The 22,964-nt window shown below is 35.8% G+C and overlaps 1 protein-coding gene across 5 annotated transcripts in view; it reads left to right on the top strand.

The window, feature by feature from the left end:
- Positions 1-22,964, top strand: part of Prp40 (pre-mRNA processing factor 40) — a 406,566-nt gene that overhangs the window by 270,708 nt on the left and 112,894 nt on the right. For all 5 annotated transcript variants that reach the window (XR_016548451.1, XM_090394274.1, XM_090394270.1 and 2 more), the window contains exon 22: positions 6,880-7,003. Coding sequence is in view for 4 of the 5 variants with exons in the window: in XM_090394274.1 (XP_090250400.1) it covers positions 6,880-7,003 (124 nt within the window). In the remaining variant the exon portion in view is untranslated. The remainder of the gene's footprint in view (positions 1-6,879; positions 7,004-22,964) is intronic.

Raw genomic sequence — 22,964 nt, 5'->3', positions numbered from 1 at the left:
TTCAACACCTGCTCATCAGAACAAATTGTTAGGACTTTATTTGAGGTTGCTGATGACCCCCCTAGTCTTTGTGTATATATTGGCCTGTTTATATGGTATACCATGAAGGAAAGACAGCCTGAGGGAAGATGTGTGACAAGTGTGTCTAGAAAAGGAAGAGAGTTATTGTTTTCAATCTTGATTGTAAATTGAATATGTTTATGTGGTTTGTTTAGGTGGCTTAGGAATGTATTTAAAGTTTTTGCAGCCGTGGGGACAAATGGCGAATATATCGTCAGCATATTTGAGCCAAACTTTGGGCTGTAAACTTGCTTCATCTAGAGCTTGTTTAATTCTTCTATGTAAAAGTTAGCTGGGTTGGAGGGGGGGGGGAAGAAAGTGAGCCCTGCTTTCCTTTTGCAGGTAGGAATTATTTTGCCACACAAAATAATGAGCAAAGTGCATGGACAAAGAGGGTCATGATATTGGGCAAAATTTTGTATGAGAAGAATCGCATCATTGATTGGGATTCATGAAAATGGAAGTTGCATCAAAAGCTAACTTAATAAATGAGTGTGATGTTTTTAAATTTTGTTTATAAAGTGTGTATTTTTTATGTAGGAGGGCTGTCGATTCCTTCAACTATCAGTCCCAGTGGTGCATTTGTTTTGTGTATTTTTGGCAGGCCGTAAATTCTGGGAGCATGGACATAACGCAACAGCTTTTTAAGTGTTTTTCCTCTGGCCAAGTGATCACTGACTTGAATCACTTGGCCAGAGGAAAAACACTGACTTTACTCAACACAGAACCAGTTGGCATGCATTGTGACCGGATACCAATTGGTCGATTTTTTCCAAGGTAAGGTGTCTAAACAGAATGACCATAGCACTTCCTTTGTCTGCCTTGGTAATAATGATATCTTTGTTATTTCTTAGAGTTGCTTTGGCTAAATTGCAACTGAGTTGTTTATTATAATTTAATATATTGGATGTTTCTGTTCATATTTTATGGGCTATACTGGGGGGGGGGGGGGGGGGATTTTAGACCTCTTTCAATGTAGTAAATGTCTAATTTGTTGACTGGCCTTGGTGTGATAGTTTAAGCCTTATTGCAGAAGCAAGAATTCTCCATTGTTAAGGCTATGACTGAATATGTTGATAACTTGGCCATGGTCCATTGGTGGTTGGTTGGTTGCTTATATCGCTGGTTTATGATTAGCTACTAATCTGGGTATGGCATCTGGATTGTCTGTTGCTTTCTTGTGGTTGTTTCAGTTTTTGGAACTTCACTATTAGTTTTTTTTTTTTTTTTTACATAAAACAAGAATCTAGATTAAAACATAAAACTTGCTTTGCATAGTTATTTATAATCCTCTCTAGAAGATCCCAAATATTGCAATTTATAATTAGATAGCTCTAATTTTAGTTGCAAAACATTGCTTTGGGTAATTGCTAGATTTTTGCAGGACTTATGGGTTTGTTCTCCCTCCCTCAATATGGCTTTTTCCATATGGGCATAAATATGGAGCATTTTGGCTGAAGTAACTTCCTTTTAAGTTTAATGCAGTTTGGTATCACTATGCTGTCTCTACATTGTTTTTGAAAGACTAGCCAATTAACAGAGAAACACATATTTCTATTTTATCGTAGCGGTTGCACTGCTTGCAAGTCAAAATCTCCACAAATTATGAGAATTCTTTCTTTCAAGGTTACATGGTGGTCAGCATTCATTGTGGAGGATTCATGGAGACAAAAACATACATGCTAGACCAATTAATTTACTTACAATTAATAAAATAACACTCAGTGTATCAATCTTGTCTCTGTATCAAAGTCATCATCAGGAAAACACACATATGAACAAGACACAAGCTACGTGACACTAAAATTCGAACAAGAAAAGACAATCACAAATGGCATGTTAATTCCTTCCCTATGGTATAACAAGCCTGTTGGACCATGCACCCCAAACATATCATAGAATTAATTGGAAAGGCACCAATTCCCTACAACTCACCAAAACCTGGTTTGATAGAAAATTCAGTAATGCTTGTGAGATGCTGATTCATCATCCCAATCTCAGCAAGAATGATGGATTAGTAATTTCAAGAATCTGGAAGACCCATCTGCAACCTGTATGGCATCCAGAACATGATGGCGGAACTGCAACACAAGAAAAACATAACATAATTGTATAGATGCATTTGATGTAGTTCCACTGTAATTTTTGTTTATCATCTGTATATTATTATACTTGTGTATAATTTTTTATTTTATTGTATTTAATTATTATTTATTTTATTTTTTCACGGAGGTCAAGTTAGTGTAAACGATTAACAAAGCAGTTAGATTTAGCTTACTTTTGTATAGTGTCATGTAACCTGTATCTTGCTCACATGTGCTTTCCTGATGATGACCTTGATATAGAGATCAAAACTTCAAGTATTATTTTCTTAATTGTAAATAAAGTAATTCCTCTAATGTGTGTTTTTGTCTCCATAAATTCTCCACAATGAATGCTGACCACCGTGTCGTTGAAAGAAAGAAGAGAAAAATAATGATTAGATGTCACATGAGGAAAACGTCTGTATTGTATATTGCACAACAGTTAAGCATTCCCAAGTAGTCCACAGTTGGCAATCTGCTGAAGAAATGGAATTCTGCAGGTGACACTGAAGCCAATTTTCCTTGAGAAGGCCTATTTCATCTCAACATCAGAATCTACATTTGGAAATGTGAGTAGCCACAAGCAATCCCATTAGGCATTCTCCCCACAGCATATAAAGTTATATAGTCTGCTAGTCCCTAATCTAGAATGACATCTGGAAATCTCTAATTAGATTGTTTAGCATGCTGGATTTCAATTTTTCCAACAGTGATCTACAAATTCTACCAGGTGACAGCTAATGCAAGCCACACATTATATTTTCTTGTTAAGATGAATTTATTTATTTCTACTGTAATGTTTTTTTTTTTTTATAACCCTGAAGAAGTCACCATTTTTCCTTGTGTGAAACTAGTAGGTGTAAGTTAGAACAACTAATAAAAAGTCCTTAATATTAACAGTTATTTTATTTGCAAAAAAAAAAAAAAAAAAACACACACACACACATATATATATATATATATATATATATATAAAAGATCCTTCTTGTATTTCCAGAGTCTGATCCTTATAGCACCTATTTGGTGTAAACCCCAGTTTGTTACAATATTATGTAAACATAAAATTGTAATAATATTATAGTGCCTTATATAGCTTTTGAAGATACCTATTAGAAAATGATTTTTTTGTTCATGCATGCATGAAGTTTAATTTCAAGTTAATACTAAGCGGGCACTTTATTAGAAACACCTCCCTATTGAGGAAAATAGACCGTTCCTGAAGACGCTGAGTCACGGGACTGCAGTTTGCTATATAAACCGGGCAGACAGGCATCTGACGGTTCTGTTTTTTTTGCATTTGATGAATCAGAATGGATAAAAAGCATGACTTAAGTGACTTTGAGTGTGATATGATTGTTGATATCACTATCCCACAATCATCTACTCTTCTGGACTTCTTATGCACCACAGTGTTTAGGGTGTAGCAGTGTAATAACTAGACATCTTCAAGCTAGTGGCAGTCCTGTGGATGGAAACAGCTCATTGATGCATGAGGTCAAAGAAGAATGGTAAGAATTGTGAAATGTGACAGGAGGGCCCCAACCAGTCAAATTATAGCTCAGTACAACAGCGGTGGTCAGAACATCATCTCAGAACACAGTTTCTGCACACTGTCACGAATAGGGTACAGGAGCAGACAACAACATTGAGACCATTGAACAACTGACTGGAAAAATGTCACCTAGTTTGATGAAATATGACCCAGTTTGTACTGTATCATGTCGATGGAAGAACCAGAATATGGCAGCAACAACACCCTTCCTGCCAAGTAGTAACAGCACAGGCTGGTAGTGGGGATGTAATGATGGAATGTTTTCTTGGCACATGTTAGGTCCCCTGATACCAGTTGAACACCATCTGAATGCCACAACCTATTTTAACATCATCACTGATCATATTCATCTATTCATGCAGTTTACTCACCATCAAATGACCACTTCCAAAAGACAATGCAGCATGCCACAAAGTGCATGTTCAAGTGGTTTGAGGAACATGACAGCAGGTTTCCTTTACTTCAGTGACCAGCTCAATCCACATACCTCAACCCAATAGAGCATCTCTGCGATGTGGTGGAACAAGCAGTTCACAGCAGTATTGTGTTACAATCCAGTCTGCAACAATTGGGTTATGCCATTGTGACAGCATAGACAAACATCTCAAAAGAACATTTTAGACATTTAGTTGAATAGATGCCACAGAGAATACTGACTATTCTTCAGTCAAGGGGGTGGGTGTGGGGGCACTTATTATTTAATGCTGTTCCTAATAAAGTGGCCAACTCAGTGTATATCATCATTGAAATCCTGATATGTATCCTCAAGGGATATACAAGATACTTTTAAGTATCTTGTATATCCCTTGATTATTTACATTATTATTAACCTGAAGGTTAATATTTTTGTTAACAGTATTCTGTAAAATTAATGTGTTACTTGTCAGATTCCAGTATTGTCAGATCTTATTTTTTGGTCTTCCTCGAGGTCTTTTCCAGACATCTCAGCATCAGACATCTGTTTTTGCTACCTCTTCCATTCTGTTTAAGTGACCATAAGACCTTAGATTAGCCTTTCTCACACATTCCTGAATGCCAGCAATATCAAGTTTCTAATATCTTAATTTTTAATATAACACTTCCCTTGGTGCCATATCTTCATTCTTCTGATTTTTCTCAGACTCTCATATTTGATGTCTGTGTTTGATCAATAGCTTTATTTCTAAACATACGCTCTCAGATTCCTAAGTTAAAATTGGTTTGAACACTGTCTTGTATACTACGAATTTAGTGTTTGTGCCAGTTTTTTTTATTCCATATCACATTATGAAGGAGGATAAAATATTCATGAAGATAGCATAATTCTTGTGTCTCACTTGATTTACCAACAAACTATCTTCCCTTTACATCCTTCATTTATAACTGCTGACATATCTGAATACAGATCGTATATTTCTTGACATAACGTCCCATTTACAAGTATAATTGTATCATTTGGAACAGCTTTTGTGCTTTTTTGAGAATAACAAAACTTAAACATGGATTCTTGTTTTATTCCCATGATTTCTCAAATATCTTTGTTAAAGTGAAAATTTAATCGTGACAACCATCTTTCACCTGGACATAACCTGGACATCTTCTCCAAGCTTCCTTTCCACAGTTTTTGTACCCTTTTCTCAAGTAATCTCGCATACATTTTACCTGGAACATTCATTAGGGAAATTCCTCTGTAATTCTCCCATTCAGTGTTATTTCCCTCTTTATAGATGACTACTATTAGCTCTGCTCCAATCATCTGGAATTCTAACTTCCCAGGCCTTTGGAATTATGTAGGTTAGCTATCCACTGTAAAACTTATATCTCTCTATTTCAGCATTTCTAGTTGAATATCATCTTTTCCACATTCTGCTTTTTTGTACCTCAAGTATTGATATATGTACTCTTAATTGCATTTCCCTTCAATATTTTCTACTGGTCTGTCACTGCTTGTTTCATTTAAAGTCTTTTAACAATAATTACTCCAGATATCCAGAATATCTTTATCTTCAAATTTTATATAACCTTTTTCATTGCTAATGAGAGTACTCTTTCCTCCATTTCTAATATTTTCAAACAGCCTCCAAAACCTGTTACCACTTATGTTCTATATTCTTACCAAAGTTTTCCCACTTTTTAACTATTTTCACACAAAACTTAGCTTTCTTTCATTTTTCTCTCTATTCTTTTAGTGCTTCTGTTGACTTGATGTGAACTTTTTCTGCTTTCTTCTTTTCCAGGACTTCATCTTTAACTTCTTGAGTCACCATAAAGTTTGGATTTTTCTGTCCTTGCAAACAACTTTACCACATGCCTTCCTGGCTATAGTTTGCTGCTGAAATTCCAAGGTTTAGTTCTTGTTTTCAAACTTTTTCATTTATTCTCCAGTATTATTTATATAATTCAGTAGCTACAGCTCATCCGAAAGTGCTCAACTTTGTTGTTAAAACTTCCACCAAAAATTCCCTACAAAGCTCCATAGGTACACTATGCTTAGTGTACAATATTGTTCAGCAGCAGTCTATGCAAACAGAGTTTCTTAAATGATAAGCTTTTTTTTATTATTTTTTATTTATAAGAGTTTTATAATTTTTTTAATGTGATTCCCACTTGTTTTTTCCATTTTCGATTTTAATCAGCAGTTTTTTTAGTTATATAATTCCTTTTTCCATCACATTTAGGCTAGTTAATCATTTCTGTATTATTCTTGTTAATTGGGTATATTATTCTCCAGTCTGTTTCGGTTTTGTTAGGGCAAAAACATCTGTCATCTGTTTGAGGTCAGAATTTGTTTTCATCTTTCAGTTGAAAGCAAATCTTTATAAATGATATTTGCTTCCCAGATGAAGCAAGGAATATTATTCAAACCCATATCTTTTGAACCAAAGTATGTGGATTTGCAGATTAAAAGCACTTGTCAAGTTTCATCTCCAAGTTACACTTGAAAATGAAAATAATTTACTATTTTATGCTTTAATCACATTATTTAATTACTCCATATTTTTAATTATAATATCCTGAAGGTATCTTGCATTTTTTTATGCCTTAATTAGTTCACAAGGCTTTTATTGCAATATTTAATCGAAATCATTCTGATTTCTATAAGAATCATTTAAAGCATTTTTCTTAATCAGAAATGTAGCTTTAATAATTTTATTCATCTTAATGAATCAGAAGTATATACAACATAATATTTTAATTTCTTAGAGGTCTGATTCTGAAGAAAGTTACAGGCACAGAAGCAGTAAAAAGAAGAAACACAGATCGAGATCCAGGTCCAAATCTAGATCTCGAACACCATCTCCTGATTCTGATGATAGGTCTGATGATGGTAAGAACAGTTTATACTTTTTGAAATTTACTAGGGAAACTAGCATCTTTTTTTTAAAAAATACCAAAATCTCCCAGGATACTTGCATGGGGGGAGGGGGGGGGGGGACCAGGTCCATCTGTACATTGCCAAAGCCATGATTTTTTATTTTTTTTTATTTTATTTTTGGAAAGACCTGTGTTCAAATCCCATCTGAGGGACATCTTTAAATATTTTAATTTATAGGTCACCTGATATAATAGAGTTGCAGGTAATCCATCCAGAACATGAACCATCATTTTTATTTTGGTTTAACCAATAAGAATACAATTTGGTCGGCTAAATCCCATATTGCCAGCCCATCCTCGTTCGTTCAGTATCCAGGTAGATACCCAACAGGGTGCACCACGAGAAGGTGAGGATTGGACATTAGGTCAGAAGCCCTGGTCGATTCTCTGCATTACTTTAAAGGCTATGTGGAGGTCTCCTCTCAGTTATACAGCTTTGACCCCTAAGCACCCCAAGGTGCTTAAGAACATGTGTATATTGGAAATGGGCTTAGCCTCCCTATCTTGCCATAAATTAGGATTATAAGTCAAAATTCTTGGATATATGAGACCATTCAACTTAATAGATAATAGGAAGATGGGATAGAAAGAAAATAGTCTAATTTTGAAATTATGTAAGCTGTGAGAAGAAATCTGAACTCATGGTATATTTTCTCATAACCTAGGTTTTGTTTGGATTCAGTTATTTTCACAAAGAATTTTCTATTGCAGTATTGCTGAATCCAAATCACTGCTAAAAATGAAATTTCCTTTGTTATGATATAAAGTGATTCATTTTGTTTTTACTTAATTTAGCCCTCAGATTTGTGAGACCTGAAACGAATCAACAAAAATTAAATCCACAATATCATTTTTACTTTATAAATAGTTAGTTGCTTTGTCATTAGGAAATTTATTGCATAATTCTCATGTATTTTATGCTTGTCATTGCTCACCAAATCAGAATGATGTGTATGTTAGTCAAGACCACTTTGTGTGAGTTAATTGCTCACTAAATAGTAAATTTATCACATAATGGAATATCCAAGTAACAATGCAGAGTTATTTCACAGTTTAAAAAATCAGACATAAATAAATTCTATGGGAATTTACATGGGCTTAATATTAAAATCACAGTGAATTCATCTGAATTCTATAATTTTCTTCAAAAAAAAAAAAAAAGAATCAGTTCACTTATACCAGTACACTTCATACAAATTATAGTCTATGGCTAAAATATCATCCATCACCATATTTTATCTACAAGACTAAATAGGGAAGCAATGATATTTATGTCCAAAGTGGGTGGGAAAAAACAGATATTTGTGTGTCTAAAGTGAGAAAAAACAGGCAGAAACACTCACTGAAGTATGAAAATTATGGAATCAAAATATGTACATTGGATCATAAATAAATAATAATATACAAAATGAAAAGCTTTCCACTTAATTAAGAAGATAGTTTATCACTTCATGTTAGGCTTTCTTGTCCACTACAAAATGAATTAGTTCTTCTGAGTAATGATTTTGTTTATATAGGATAGTAATTCAATTTCATAATGATGATTTTTCTTGGTCCCACTCTCTTCCTGTTTTTTGGACCTCATAGAAAAGTAGAGATCTAAAATTGGAACTGACTAGCATCTCTTACCTGATGGATCTTTTGTTGAAGTTGATTGTGCCATAGAGTGTTGATTACTGGTTCTTGATTTCATTCTGAAATATTAATTGCATTATAGCTTGACAGATCTTACTTATCGATTAATTGTATTTTTATTATTGCTCAAGTATTTAAAATTCTGAAGAAATTTCCATTATCACATTTCTTTATTGAAAAATATTCTGAATAACAAAATATGAATTTAATATAACTTAGAATAAAATTTTATGTTCTCAGTTCATACTGCATGAAGAATGGCCTGCAGTGGAGTTTGTTCTTACAAGTGAAAAGCAATATATTGTTATGGTAGATTGGTGAAATTCTTTGCTTTTATCAATTAATAGCTATAACTGCATGGTATTTTATGTAGGGAAGAAATGGCATTATCTGGTTCACAGACATATTTCTTGTAAGAAACAAAATATCATCATTATCATAAAATTCCTGACATGTACCCTCAAGGGGTGTACAGGATATTATGACTACATGAAGAACTTACATCATTACTAACTTCCAATCAACAATTTTCCTCCAAATCAAGCTATTATCTGTCAAGACTCCAACATTATCAGATCTTATATTTCTGTCTTCTAAGACAATTTTTACGGTCTTCCTCTGGGTCTTTTCCTGCCAACCTGGCAGAGAACACTTGTTTTGCTAATCTTTCCTCTCCCATTCTGTTTAAGTGACCATATCACCTGAGATTAGCTCTGCTAATAGATTCCTGGATGCTAACAATATCAAGTTGTTTCCTAATATCCTCGATTTTAATACGATATTGCCATTCATACCATCTGTTTACACCCCCTAATCGTTCTCAGGACTCTCATCATATCTGTGGTCTCTAGTCTTTGGTCAAGTGTTTTATTTCTAACCCAGCTCTCAGATCCATAAGTTAAAATTGGTTTAAACACATTCTTGTGTATAGCTATGTTGTGTCGGAAATTACTGGCCCACTCTAAGTCAGCCATTGGTCTCAGACACAACATGAAAGAATAGAATCTTAACGTAAAGACATGCTTGAACTCTCAAGAGTTTATGTAGAGAGGCAACAACTAACTTGTAAATGTAAAGTGTATCAATTTAATTATTAATGTTCTTGTAAATTAATTCAAATATTGTTTTAGAATAATACCCAATACTGGGAAATAGGAAGTTAGTAATGATGTAAATTTTTCATGTAGTACTATGATATCCTGTGTACCGCTTGAGAGTAGATATCAGGAATTTGATGATAATGATGATGAGTTTCTCAAATATGTCCACCAAGTAGCTCAATTTCATCACAAATAAGTGGTCTCTAAACGTCTCTGCTTCTTTAATGAATCAGCAGAAGGCCTGATCATTACGTAATAGTCCATGACACAGCAGAAAATCTGAAACATCATTCGGTAACCCCTGCAGTAACAGTTCCGTCGAGAGGGCCGCCGAGTAAAGAACGTGACCTTACCTGACGAATCAAAGACGGCTGAGTGAGTGACATAGACAGAGAGAGAGAGAGGGGCGCTCGCCGCTAAGATATAAGGAGCGTCATGTGCTTCAAACGCTCTCTTGTTTCCTGCATTTTTCCTGTGTACCAGTTAGAAGGCCGTGGAGGCTGAGGAAGCTTGTCGCTGGTGTCCAGCAACCCTCCACGTTGCAGTGGGTCCCATTGCGTACAAGTCGTCCATCTGAACAACAAGGAACCAGCAGACAGGGCCATTGGTGAGCTACCACCAATGTGACGATTTCGAAGGGCTCAACACTTCAGAAGGAATGAGTGAAGAAAGACAGCGGAACGACAAGGTAATCTTGCCATATCCGAGGAAGGATCAGACATAAAACAAACAAAGGGACCACCGTGCTAAGGAGATTAACCGGTAAGGCAAATATTTCTTACCTTATATACATGAGAAGTGCTGTAGAAACCAGAGTGAACAAAGAAAAAGGGGAAAGCCTTAAGCATGACCCTGCTTGACTTGGCTAGTGGCTAGAAGATCCGTTTTGGACTATATGTCTTGATTGGACCTTCCTGCCGTGACTTGTAAATTTGTGTTTGTATGAACTTTTAGTGGAACAGCTTTAGAAATGAGGTGCTATATGAAATGCTATAAATGAAGTTTCTGCTCTGTGTATTGAGCCTGCGATTGGCATAAGTTAAATAGCAAGGAGTTTACCTCTCATAAGATAAGCAATCTATAGGATTGAGAGAACGTGTCATGTATAAATTGATTTATTAAGTGTTGTTAACCTTGCTTAAGGACAGGAGTATCAGTTAATCTTAGCGCAAACCACACTGATAAATTAATGCTCCTTGATTAGAATTATATAAGCTTGCACATTAGGAAGTGCATGAGAAGAATTGATTGAGCCTATTGCTATTGAGTGAGCGCTTGTGCATGAACCTACTTCCTTTTTTTTTTTTTTTAGAATTATATTTACATGATTTTTCCTATATATGAATTTAGCTGCATTAAAATGTTTTATCTTAAACCAGAGTTTGTATGCTTCTGTTGTTTGAGACTGACCTACCACATAAAAACCGAACCTGTGTTAGTGTAGGGGGGGGGGGAAGACACTCGACTTTAAGTTAAGAAGGGAGCCGTGACTGCATACCACGTGTTCCCAAATGCTAAGCAATATTGTTGAGATAGTTTGTTAAAGTAAGATTAAGTATCAGGAACTAGTCGCCGGCTGGCGCAGTCGATTTAAGATAAACAAATTTGTCGGAGGCTAATTTCTGGTAAGTGTAACAAAGTAACCAGTAAAGAAAAAGTAAAACTATACAATGTAGAAGCTCGAGAGTAAACACCAAGATATAATAGGTAATTTAGTGTCTTGAATAATTTCTCTCTTATTCCATATAAATTATTCAGTTGACTTCTTACCATACCAGCTTTGTTAATTCTGTTGTCTATTTCCATATTTAATTTACCGTCTTCACTAAAAATTGTGCCTGTGTAGCAGAAAGGTTTTATTTGTTCTATAGATTCTCCATTCTTAATGCAGTGGATATTTTCAATGTTTCTGCCTATTTTCATTGTCTTTGTCTTGTTATTGCTGATTTTCATACCATATTTATTACAACAGTTATTCAGTTTAGTCAGGGAGTCTTGCAGACTTGCACTGGATTTATTTAAAAGTATAACGTCATATACATAAAGTAAAGAACTGAGATTAACATCTCCAATTTTGATATCAGGTTTAATACCACTTTCCTTCATAATGTACATCCTTGTCTGACACCAGATTTAATATCAAACCATCTTCCTGTACGTCCTTCAGTTCTAACTGATGACTTACAACTCAAATAAAGACTAAGTATTACTTGATATAATACCCCATTGACACCATATAACTGTAGCATTTTGAATAACTTTTCTCTTGGCATCTTGTCATCCTTTTTTCAGGTCTACAAAACTTATACAGATCTTTGTTATATTCTCACAATTTCTCAACTATTTGTAGTAAAGTGAAAATCTGATATTGACAGCTTCTATTTGGTCTGAATCTGGCTTGTTCTTCATCAAGCTTCCTTCTACAATCTGTTTCAACCGTTTCTCAAGTATACCTGCATAAATCTTACCAGAAACACTTAGTAGGGAAATATCTCTGTAATTCTTGCATTCAGTTTCATTTCCCTTTTCGTATATGGGTACTATGAGAGCTTTACTCCAATCATCTCGAATTTGTCATTCTGTCCAGACCTTCTGAACCTTCATGATATTTATTTTCTATGTTCTTACCAAAGTCTTCCCATGACTTGTTTAGCTAGTTTTACACATGTTTAGCTTTCTTACATTTGTCTCTGTATTCTCTAAGAGCACAAGCTGACTTATTTGCCAGGAAGTTTTGATATGCTTTCTTCTTTTCCTTCACTGCTTCTTTAACTTGTCCACCATGGAGTTCCGATTTTTCTATCCTTGCTGACAGCCTCACCACATGCCTCTCTGGCTGGATCAGTCAATATTTTCTTCAGGGGATGCCACTGAATCTCCAAGGTTTGGTTCCTGTTCTCAAATTCTTTTATTTTTTCTTGAATAATGTTCATGCATTTTCATCTACAGTTCACATCTCACAGCTGCTCAACTTTTATTTGATTTAAAACTTTCTTACATGTTCTTCTTTTCAATATGAAATTCAATTTTATCCTGCCCAAGACTAAATGGTGATCACTTCCAATTTCAAATCCTCTGTACACTCTAGTGTCTTGCACTAGTGGGAAAACATCCATATCAACAATAACATAGTCAATGAGACTTTTCTTATTCCTTGCCTCTTCTCTCCGTGTGAATTTGTGTACATTTTTATATTGGAACATTGTGTTAGTAATAACCAGTCCATGTCCTGAGCAGAAATCCAACAGGTATTTGCCATTATTATTAGCTTTGCTCTTTTCTCCAAATTTTCCCAAAATATATTTGTTTGGTGACAGTCATTTCCTACTCTGCTATTTAGAACCCCAACAAGAACCAACTTTTCCTTTTTCATTGTGTCAGTTGCTTTCTCTAAAGCCTCAAAAAAATTCTTCCACTTCTACCTTAGTAGAACCTTCTGTTTAGGACCATAGGCACAAATAAGTCTCATTATCCAGTTCCCCATTCTGATATTTGCCCACATCACTCTACTTGATATTGCCTGCCATTCAAGATTAGCATCATATTTTGTGTTGAATACTATAGCTTCTCCTTTTTCTTGATTGTCATTACCTGAGTATAGCATTTTATATTTATTTCTTAGAAAAATCTCACCAGTTTTGGTGTTTTTTTGTTTTAGTCACCCCTATTATATTGATCTTGTATTTATCCAATTCCTCAGATAGCTCCATTTCTTTGCCATTCAGGCTTCTTTTGTTGATATACCAATCTTGAACTCTGGTGATATTGAGGTGGGGTGTGTTTCAGCATTTGTTCCAGTGGTTGACTTTCTGCTGTTCTCCTGGTTATCTGGTGATAACCAGGAGAACAGCAAAGATAACCAGTTAAACAAGCTAAAAAAGATAACCAGTTAAACCAGCAAAGATAACCAGTTAAACAAGGCCCCAGTGAAACACTAGGGGCCTTGTTTAACTGGGCGATGCCCCAGCCGGCATGAAATTCTGTCATGTTGTACCATTATTTTATTTGTGGTTTAAGCTAGTAAGAATAAAATTTGGTTAGCTACATCCCAAATTGCCAACCCATCCATGTTCTTTCAGTATCCAGGTAGATACCTAACATGGTTCACCATGAGAAGGTGAGGTTTGGACATTAGGTCAAAAATCCTGGTCGGTTCTCCACCAGGGGGTCTGCTCTCAGTTATACAGCTTTGTTCTTTAAGCATCCCCATAAGAATTTCTATTTAAGCCTTACTGATTTCAAAAAAAAAAAATAAAATAAAATAAAATAAAGTACTGGGAGAGGTAATGAAGAACTATGCAAAACACCAAATCTGTGTAGTGCAAGTGGAAACTTGTACACACTGACAGCTAAAATTTCAGGATGTATAGAAAGATGATTTGATGTTAAACCAGGTGTGTGTGTGTGTGTGAAGCAGGATTGCAGTTATTTATGATATATATATATATATATATATATATATAAAGATAAGCCAAAATTTGAAACGTCCAACAATGTGTTTGCCTTCATTAGACAAACACATTGTTGTCTCATGTCTCGAGTCATCAGAATTGAAGGAGAACCAGCTTACCAGCCCAGAACTGGGGGGGGGGGCAGTGCGAGCAGGCCACATCAGATGCCAAAGAGGGCAAAATAGCCCCACTGCATAAAGAAGGCGCCAAGACAGAAAGAGCAAATTATATACAAAGAGTATCTCAGGAGTGGTGGTTAAGATATTGGAAGGGAGAATTTAGGATTTAGTGGATAGGAATATGAGACTTTATAAGGAGCATCGTGGTTTTGTGAAAGGTGAGTGTGACCTTAATAATTTGCTTACTTTTTTTATAATAAAATGACAGTGGAATTGAATAATGGAAATGGCTACTCAGTGATACTGCTGGACTTTGCAAAGGATTCCACATGGAACTGTTGCTTAAATTGAATCTGTGATTTGGATTAGAGGATGACTGATGGACAGATATCAAAGAGTGGTTTGTGGACAGGTGAGTACAGAAAAAGATGAATAGTGGTGTACTGCACGGTTCAGTATTTGTCCTCTGCTATTTACTTTGTAAATCAATGATAGGAAATGATCTAACAGGAAATATTCAGTTGTTTTCTGTTGATGATGCTAAACTGGGAAGAGCAATGGTAAATGAAGGTAATGCAGAAATCCTGCAGGATGACCTAAATAGACTGGCAGTATGTGCAAAGGAAAATAGCTACCAGTTAATGAACTTTGGTAAGAAGACATCACAAGCTGTTTACTCTATTGGTGAAATTGAACCACAGATATTGATAAGACCAGGGAATTGTTGTGGACAGGGAGTTGAAAGTTGGAGGGCATGTTGTCCTGAAGCACACTAATGAGACATTGTTAAAGCCTTATAAAGACATAGGGAAGTTTTGCTCCCTTTATAAGGCTTCAACAATCATGTCTGGATTACTGCATGCAGATCTGGTCACTTGGATTCCATAGGGATGAAGAAGTGGTGAAGGGGGGGGGGTATCCAGAGATGAGTGCCAATGATTGGCAGATCTATGTTATGCTTATGAGAATAATTGAAGGTCTGTGGTTTCATAAACTAGCTAGTTGTGGGGGGGCATGAAAGAAGCATATAAGTTATTAAAGGAGTTTTATAGGAGGTGATACAGTACTTTTTTTTTTCTGTACATTGCAGGAGGGGAAAGAACAAGGGCTCACTCTTAGGACTAAACATGTTGCTTGGAGGGTGGTGAATGGGTGGAATCGTGGGTTGCCAGAGGCGGTTGTGAGCACTTCTTCAGTGACTAAGTTTAAGGAGATGTATAATAGATATATTGTGTGAATAATGGGTCCCCCACAATGAGTCTTCTGTTTCCATGGAAGATATCTGTATAATAATAATATTTAAAAACAGTATTTATTTACTGGGTGTGTGTGTGTGTGTGTGTATATATATATATATATATATTTTTTTTTTTTTTTTCCCAAAAATTCTAGGAGTGACGGAGTTATATATTTTCAGCAACTGCCATGGGTATTTTCCTGCACTAGTGATGCCATAACGTCATATGAAAAACATTGTAATCACATACACTGCTTCTTTTAACACATCAGTAACCGGCAAACTTATGAATAGTATTGCAATTTTTGCTCAAGATTTATCTACCAATAATTGTCTGGACACTTTGGCAATTTACAGTTGTATCAGCAGGTGAACCCTAATATTGGGTATGTCCACCTATGCCTTTGATCATCTCTTGCACCCTTTTGAGGAAGGCTTTCCACCAATGTGTGGGAGACATCAGGTGGAAATTGTCTCCATTCCTCCATCAAAACAGCACTGAATTCAGCAACAGATCAAGAATGTACTGCTCTTGACGTCAATTGTCGCTCCAATTCATCCCACAGGTGTTCCATGGGGTTGAGATCAGGACTCTGCACAGGCCAGGGCAGTTGTTTCATACCCATCTCTTATGGCATTCTATAACAGCTGCAGCTTTGCGGCATGGGGCATTGTTGTCTTGATAGTAACATGGGTCTGTTCCATAAAAACTCCACAGTGCAGGCAGCACCTGATTATCTAGAACAGTGGTTCCCAACCTTTTTCCATTTGTGTGCCCTTTTAAACCCATTTCTATAAATTGTACCATTTGTTTTTAAAATAGCTGTTTTTAAATACTGACACTGAGGGGGTTAGGACAGTCATCATCCCCAACAAATGAAAACCCATATTTAATATATTCTTCACGGTATTTCCTTTACTTCTGTGTAGTACCTGAAGCAGGCGCCTTTTTTACTATCTCCCGGTGTATTCGTAGCTGCAGACACGTTGAGAAGTACTCGGCAATGGGTTATAATCCACATCAAGTTTTGGTTTTTTAACTGTTCCTGTTTTCAACCACTGATCCATAACTTACACGCTTAAAAATCACTGACAGTAATAACTGAAACTACGTTCAATATTAAATTTTAAAAAATGCTTGAAAAGAATCACAATTAAAGACAACGCACTTACTTATACTCAGTCAATAACTGAACTGATCAAATAATCTGGTTATTATGGATGTATTTATATTTTTGGAGAAGTTCTAGAAACGTCACAAATGGAAGTCAGTGGAAGGTTCATTATTGCAATGGTCATTTCTTAGTAACACACAGTTGTTCTGGAAAGGAGGATGGGTGACAAAAGTGATGCATGAACTGTGTGTAATGATTGGTAGAAGAGGGGTTTGGGAGAGGGGTTCATAGCCACACCCTCACCAAACATCATTCCCTAATGTGAGCTAGTTTTAAAGTGTCTCCATTAGCGGTGATTCAAAGTTAACATTTATTGTTCCATAACTAACGCTTTGCATTTTGTTTACTTTACTTGTTTTTCCGCCATTACTGATTATTTTTTGCATACCCCTGAATGTCCCAGCATGTACCCCCCCCCCCAGGAGTACGCGTACCACCAGTTGGGAACCGATGAGCTAAAATATCAAGGTACTGAGCTGCATTCATGGAAACATGGACAATGACCACTGGTCCCACTCCAAACCAGCTGAATACATCTCACACCATTACTCCTCCACCACCAAACTTTACTGTGGGTACAACACACTGTGGTAACAAGTGTTCACCAGGCTGTCCCCACATCCACACCCTGCCTTCAGACTGGAAACAGGTGAATCTTGATTCATCACTCCAGAGTACAGTTTTCCACTGGTCAGTTGTCCAGTTCACACACTCTTTGCATCAGGCCAGGCAAGCTGCCTTGTTTGTTGTTGTTGCGATGTTCGGCTTGCGTGCCACTGCTCTTCCGTGGAAACTCAGCAAATGGAGTTTTCTTTGTATACTGGCATTTGGTGTATTACTGGAACTTATCACGGATGGTCTGTGTCGATTGTAGCTGGTTTTTGCGTGTGGTGTTTTAACACTCTCCTATCCCTGTCAGTCATTTTCAGCGACTGCCCTGGGTATTTTCCTGCACTAGTGATGCCAGAACCTCATTTGTTGATCACATTGCCAACAATTGATTTTGGATGCTCCAGTTGAGTGGTAATGCACATGTGAACATGCCACCAATGTGACAGCCCATGATGACACCTCTCTCAAAGTCGCTGAGTTCACATTGGGCTGCCATACCACCTGTATTCAACTGCTATGATGAAATACTGCTTCCTACTATCTGTACACCCGTTTTTATGTTGTTAACAAACCTGAAGTGTTGCATAACTTTTGTGTGTGATATAAACTGGCATTTTAAAAAATTAGACTCTTTTCAAAATCCAGTGTGTTTTCTTGGGAATTTACTACTGCTGGACAATGTATGTACTTGTTGTCATGACAGTTGGTCACCCTTGTCATTAATTAACCAAACTTACTTCCTTATTCAATGAGTTAAGAATTTCTAGGGAGATCTTAGGGGAAACTTTTGTAAATGTGAGAGCAGTATTTAATTGTTGGCTGGATTTGTGATTTATATAAAGTTAATAGTTGTGTGGAGATAGAATGCTTGGAACAAAAGAGAAAACCTAATTTCTTGAATACTAGAAAGGCTTTACTAAAAATATGTTTATGCCAAGTGAAATTGATGGTTAGAGTTACCTGAAGAAGAAGAGAAGCCAGGAGGAAGATGAGATTGAATTTTGCTAACATTGAAGTTAACTAGGTCACCAGAACCTGATTGAAACATGGTATATGGAGATCTGAATTTAGAGTTTAGAAGTCAGTATTATGGAAGTTTTATTGCTTTCTGTAATGCAGGGTTTGTCAAGTGAGAAAGAAAAATGAAATGTTTGGTTAGTTGAAAAGCTGTAGATTACATTTGCAGTCAACTGTGGAATGTTGATGATATAAATACACAATAGAAACTTGCTACATGAGGACCAGAATTATAGTTTGTTATAGTGCAAGGTTCAGTGAATTCAGAGGAGAAAAAATGACTGATCCTCCACATCATTCCCAAGGAAACAAAGGAAATGGCAGGAAACAAAACAAAGAAAATAGTGGGGAACAGAACACAAAGATAATGGTAAATTGCATATTGATGACAGTACACAATGATCAGGGACCCTTACATCAAACATGCAAAACAACAACATGAAAAGGTACAATTACAAACAGTAATGAGAGACATAAGAAAGGGGGCCAACTAGATGAGTATGAAATTATAAAAATGAAAGGCTAGAATTTAATGTTTAAATTTTGAAATGTTATATTAACTTAATGTCACTTACCTGAAAGCTTCAGCAGTCAGTCAACTTTATAATTGGTCACCTCCAGTTATAAAGGAGGATACAGTAATGAGCTGGCCTGCATCGGTCAACCTAGGAACGGAACTGGGATAGCTGGTGTTAACAAAGGATAGTGGTGGTGGTAGTGGACAAATGTTAAAAAGTGGTATATGGACTAGCAGAATCCAGGAGAAAGGAGGCAAGTAGTGGTGGTGTGCCACAAAGCTCTGCGTTTCAATCACTGTTAATTTTTTACATAAGTGATATTGGAAATGAATTTTTCCCTTGTAAGGAATTAAATAGGTTGATAGTATGAACAAAAGATGGGAACTGGTGTTCAGTATATGGCAGGAAGGAAGCAAACATTGGGTCACCCATGGAGATTGTGTAACAGTGTAGTTAGCAAGGGTGTTAGGACTAGATTTTTTTGCTTGGAAATGGGTGGAATGGGTTGCCAGAGGTGGTTGTGAGTGCTTGGTCAGTGAATGGGTTTAAGGAGAGATAGGTGCTGTGTGAATAATGAATCTCCTGCAATGAGTTCTGACTCCATGGAGATAACTATATAATAATAATAGTGTGTGTGTCGAAAAGAGTGAATGAGTAAGTGAAAAGTAATGGAAACATCTGAAACTCCAGTGCTAGTTTGAAAATAGGGATTCATCACAAAGACCAGAAAGAAAACTACAACCCAGTTGCAGAGACGAGAGAGAGAGAGGGATGGACCATATTTTTCAGGCATTCACAAGTATTCATCCGCAGTTGGGACTTAAACCTACAGGTTCAGTTTCTGGTTGGAGAGCAGAAATGGTATCCAGTCTGCCAACCAGGTTAATATTTTTATATCAATTCCAGTTGCATGAGTTGTAAACCGTCTAGACCAGTGCCATGTGCAGACAAGTTGTTAAGCACAAAGAAGGAACCTGTTTTTGTTTTTTTTTATTTTATATATATATATATATATATATATATATATATATTTTTTTTTTTTTTTTTTTTTTTTTAATTAAATGAATGTTAGTATCCTTGGAGAAAAGTTGTGTTGGAAGACTTCCAGAGCATGGAGGGGAGGGGTTAGAATAAATAGAAGAAGAGAATGAAGTTGGTTCAGTACGTTTGGAGCTGGACAGTGAATGGAACATTGAAGCAGCTATTCTTGTGTTCATGGTCTTAAAATGCAGCAATGAACCAGCCAGTTCACTGGAATAATATCTGTGCAAATACTGTAGAAGGGGCATAAGAATATCATACACATACAGAAACAGTATATGTATGAAATAGTAACTAGAGCAATATTCTAAGATGGGGTGGATTTGAATTTATACAGGTGAGAATAATGCCTTGCACTGAAAAATATTTTATTTTATTTTTTATTTTTTGGATTCAAACGAGATTACAGATGTGATGTTGCTAGGTGTGATCCAGTTCAGTAGAAGATATCTTGATCTCTCATAGAGTTGTAAGCAGTGATGAGCTATAAGGGGCTCGCGCGAGCCCTTTGTTAGTTTTTTCTCAAATTTGCGAGCCCCTTATTCTTGTTTACTTTTTTATTTTTTTAAAAAAAAATTCTGTTTTGAAACATATTAAGCGATAAACTCATACGGTAACCTAACAAAAATTAGTCTATTCGGCAGTGTATAGATTATTTGGAATTATTGTTTCAACTCCTCTAACGAATGCGCCCAAGTTTGAAAATAAAATAAGTGCATGTGCTATCTTTACCCTTCTCGTAGCCAATCAAATGTTTTGTAAAAGGTTATAAAAAATTTCATTATTATATTTTGATAGTTAAAAAACGTTTTTCTTATGTAAGATAAATTAACACAGTTGATTGTGTGCAAATATTTCATGTTTAGATCATGAAATATTTGTTGAAAAATGATAGCCTTTACAGGTTGATTGTCCTCTCATACTTTTTGATTAGAGAATTTGTACACAAGCTGTATTAATAAAAGTTTTGGTGTGAAATACGTCTTTTTTTTGCTCGACGATGCGAGCCCTTTATTAAAATTTCCATAGCTCACCACTGGCTGTAAGTATTATCAAGTATGACAGGATGTGAAGTGTGGGCTTATTTCATGAAATAAGGTGGGATTGTTGATTGGGTTCATTGAAGTGGACAGGGTTGTTCTCATCCCATTGAAATATTTAGAAAATTAAAGACAGAAACTTAAACTTACTTGAAATTGATTTATTGGCTGTAAAATTTTTGCCTAAGTATCATAGCCATCCTCAGTACAATAACAATAATGTAACACAAAATAAAATTACAATGAAAGGAAATGAGACACACAGTCATCCTCCATCCATTTGTCTGGCATTTTATAATGTCGAGAACATCAGTAGCAGTTCTTTACTAAGCAAATACCGAGTTTCTGTATCGAAAGAGTAAGTCTGTGTGATATACTCCAGTGTGTGACATCAGGGAGTGTTCCTATTAGATGCTTCTCTTTTTGATCTCCTTTGGATAAAAGATTTTCTTTGTTGATTTGTTCCCTAATGTTGATTTTCTCCAGTCCAGTTTTCATAACACCAAGGTATACCTTGGAGTCATGAATATCAAAATTTCCAAGGAAGATGTGTTGCTGTTAGGAAAATTGGACTGGTGAAAAAATAGCAAAAGAAAGGAAATGGTTGTCATTGAAATAAGTGAAATTTGATGGATGGTTACAGGAAGGGGGGGGGGGCATTTCAAAGTTGGGCACAGTTGGATATGGCATTTTATATATATATTTATATATATGTAGAAAGTATTTTACCTTGGGTATAATAAATGTTAAAGTTACCAACCTATTTTAAATCTGGTTTTACTCCATTTCTCAAGAAAGCAAACAGACAAACAAGTCAAGTTTGCACCTGCAAGTGTTGCAAGTCTAGCTGATCCTACAGGTAGTGCAAGACCAAGGAAATTCATGGTAAAAGTAGTATAAGCTCTGATCACTAATCTTAATATTTACTTAATGCAAAGCACATCTCCTAGAGGAGATGTATGATGTTTTCTATTAAAGGCAAGGGGGGGGGGCACTACCCAGACCGGTTTCGACCTTTATTGAGGTCTCATCAGTGGGAGCCAGGCTAGAAATACCAAGATTTTAGTAATACAGAGCTCATAAGTATTATATCTCCTCCTAATATTTTTATTTAATAAGGTTAAAACACCTTATGGTAACTTCTTCTGGTAAAATACTTATGAGTCTTGCACTACCTGTAGGATCAGCTAGACTTGCAACACTTGCAGGAGCAAACTTGACTTGTTTGTCTGTTTGCTTTCTTGGGAAATGGAGTAAAACCAGGTTTAAAATAGCTTGGTAACTTTAACATTTATGTGTATATATATATATATATATATATATATAAAATCAGGAATTTGATGATAGTGGTAGCAATGGCTGAAAAAGCTGGAAGTTGAGTTTCTGTTAGAAACAGTAACTGCATTTTGGTAGACTGGAGGTAGAAACATGTATCATGGGAGCTAAACTCCCTACATTTATGAACTGAATTGAAAATTTGTTCAGAAAATTTCATTTATCCTTCTCTGTAAATTGCAAGTCATAATCAGAACATATCAGAGTTCTGATTCTGACCTGAAGCTACAATTTGCAGAGAAGAATAAACCAAACTTCCTGAACAAATTTTTGATTTTTACTTTATCATCATCATCAAATTCTTGACATATACCTTCAAGGGGTGTACAGGATATGATAGTACTACATGAAAAATTTACATCATTACTAACTTCCTATCTACACTTTTCCTCCAAATCAGTCTGTTACTTGTCAAGACTCCAATATTATCAGATCTTATATTTCTATCGTCTAAGGCACTTTGTACCGTATCAATCCACCTATATCTTGATCTTCCTCTGAGTCGTTTTCCTCGCCAATTCTGTTTAAGTGACCATACCACCTGAGATTAGCTCTGCCAACAATGTCAGGTTCTTTCCTAATATCCTAGTTTTTAATATGATATTGCCATTGATGCCATCTGTTCATGCCTATA

Source organism: Typopeltis vanoorti, chromosome 6 (assembly GCF_054136105.1).
Source record: "Typopeltis vanoorti isolate ZY-2024b chromosome 6, IOZ_Tvanoo_1.0, whole genome shotgun sequence".
Classification (NCBI taxonomy): Eukaryota; Metazoa; Arthropoda; class Arachnida; order Uropygi; family Thelyphonidae; genus Typopeltis; species Typopeltis vanoorti.
This window is presented reverse-complemented; position numbering and strand designations above follow the sequence as displayed.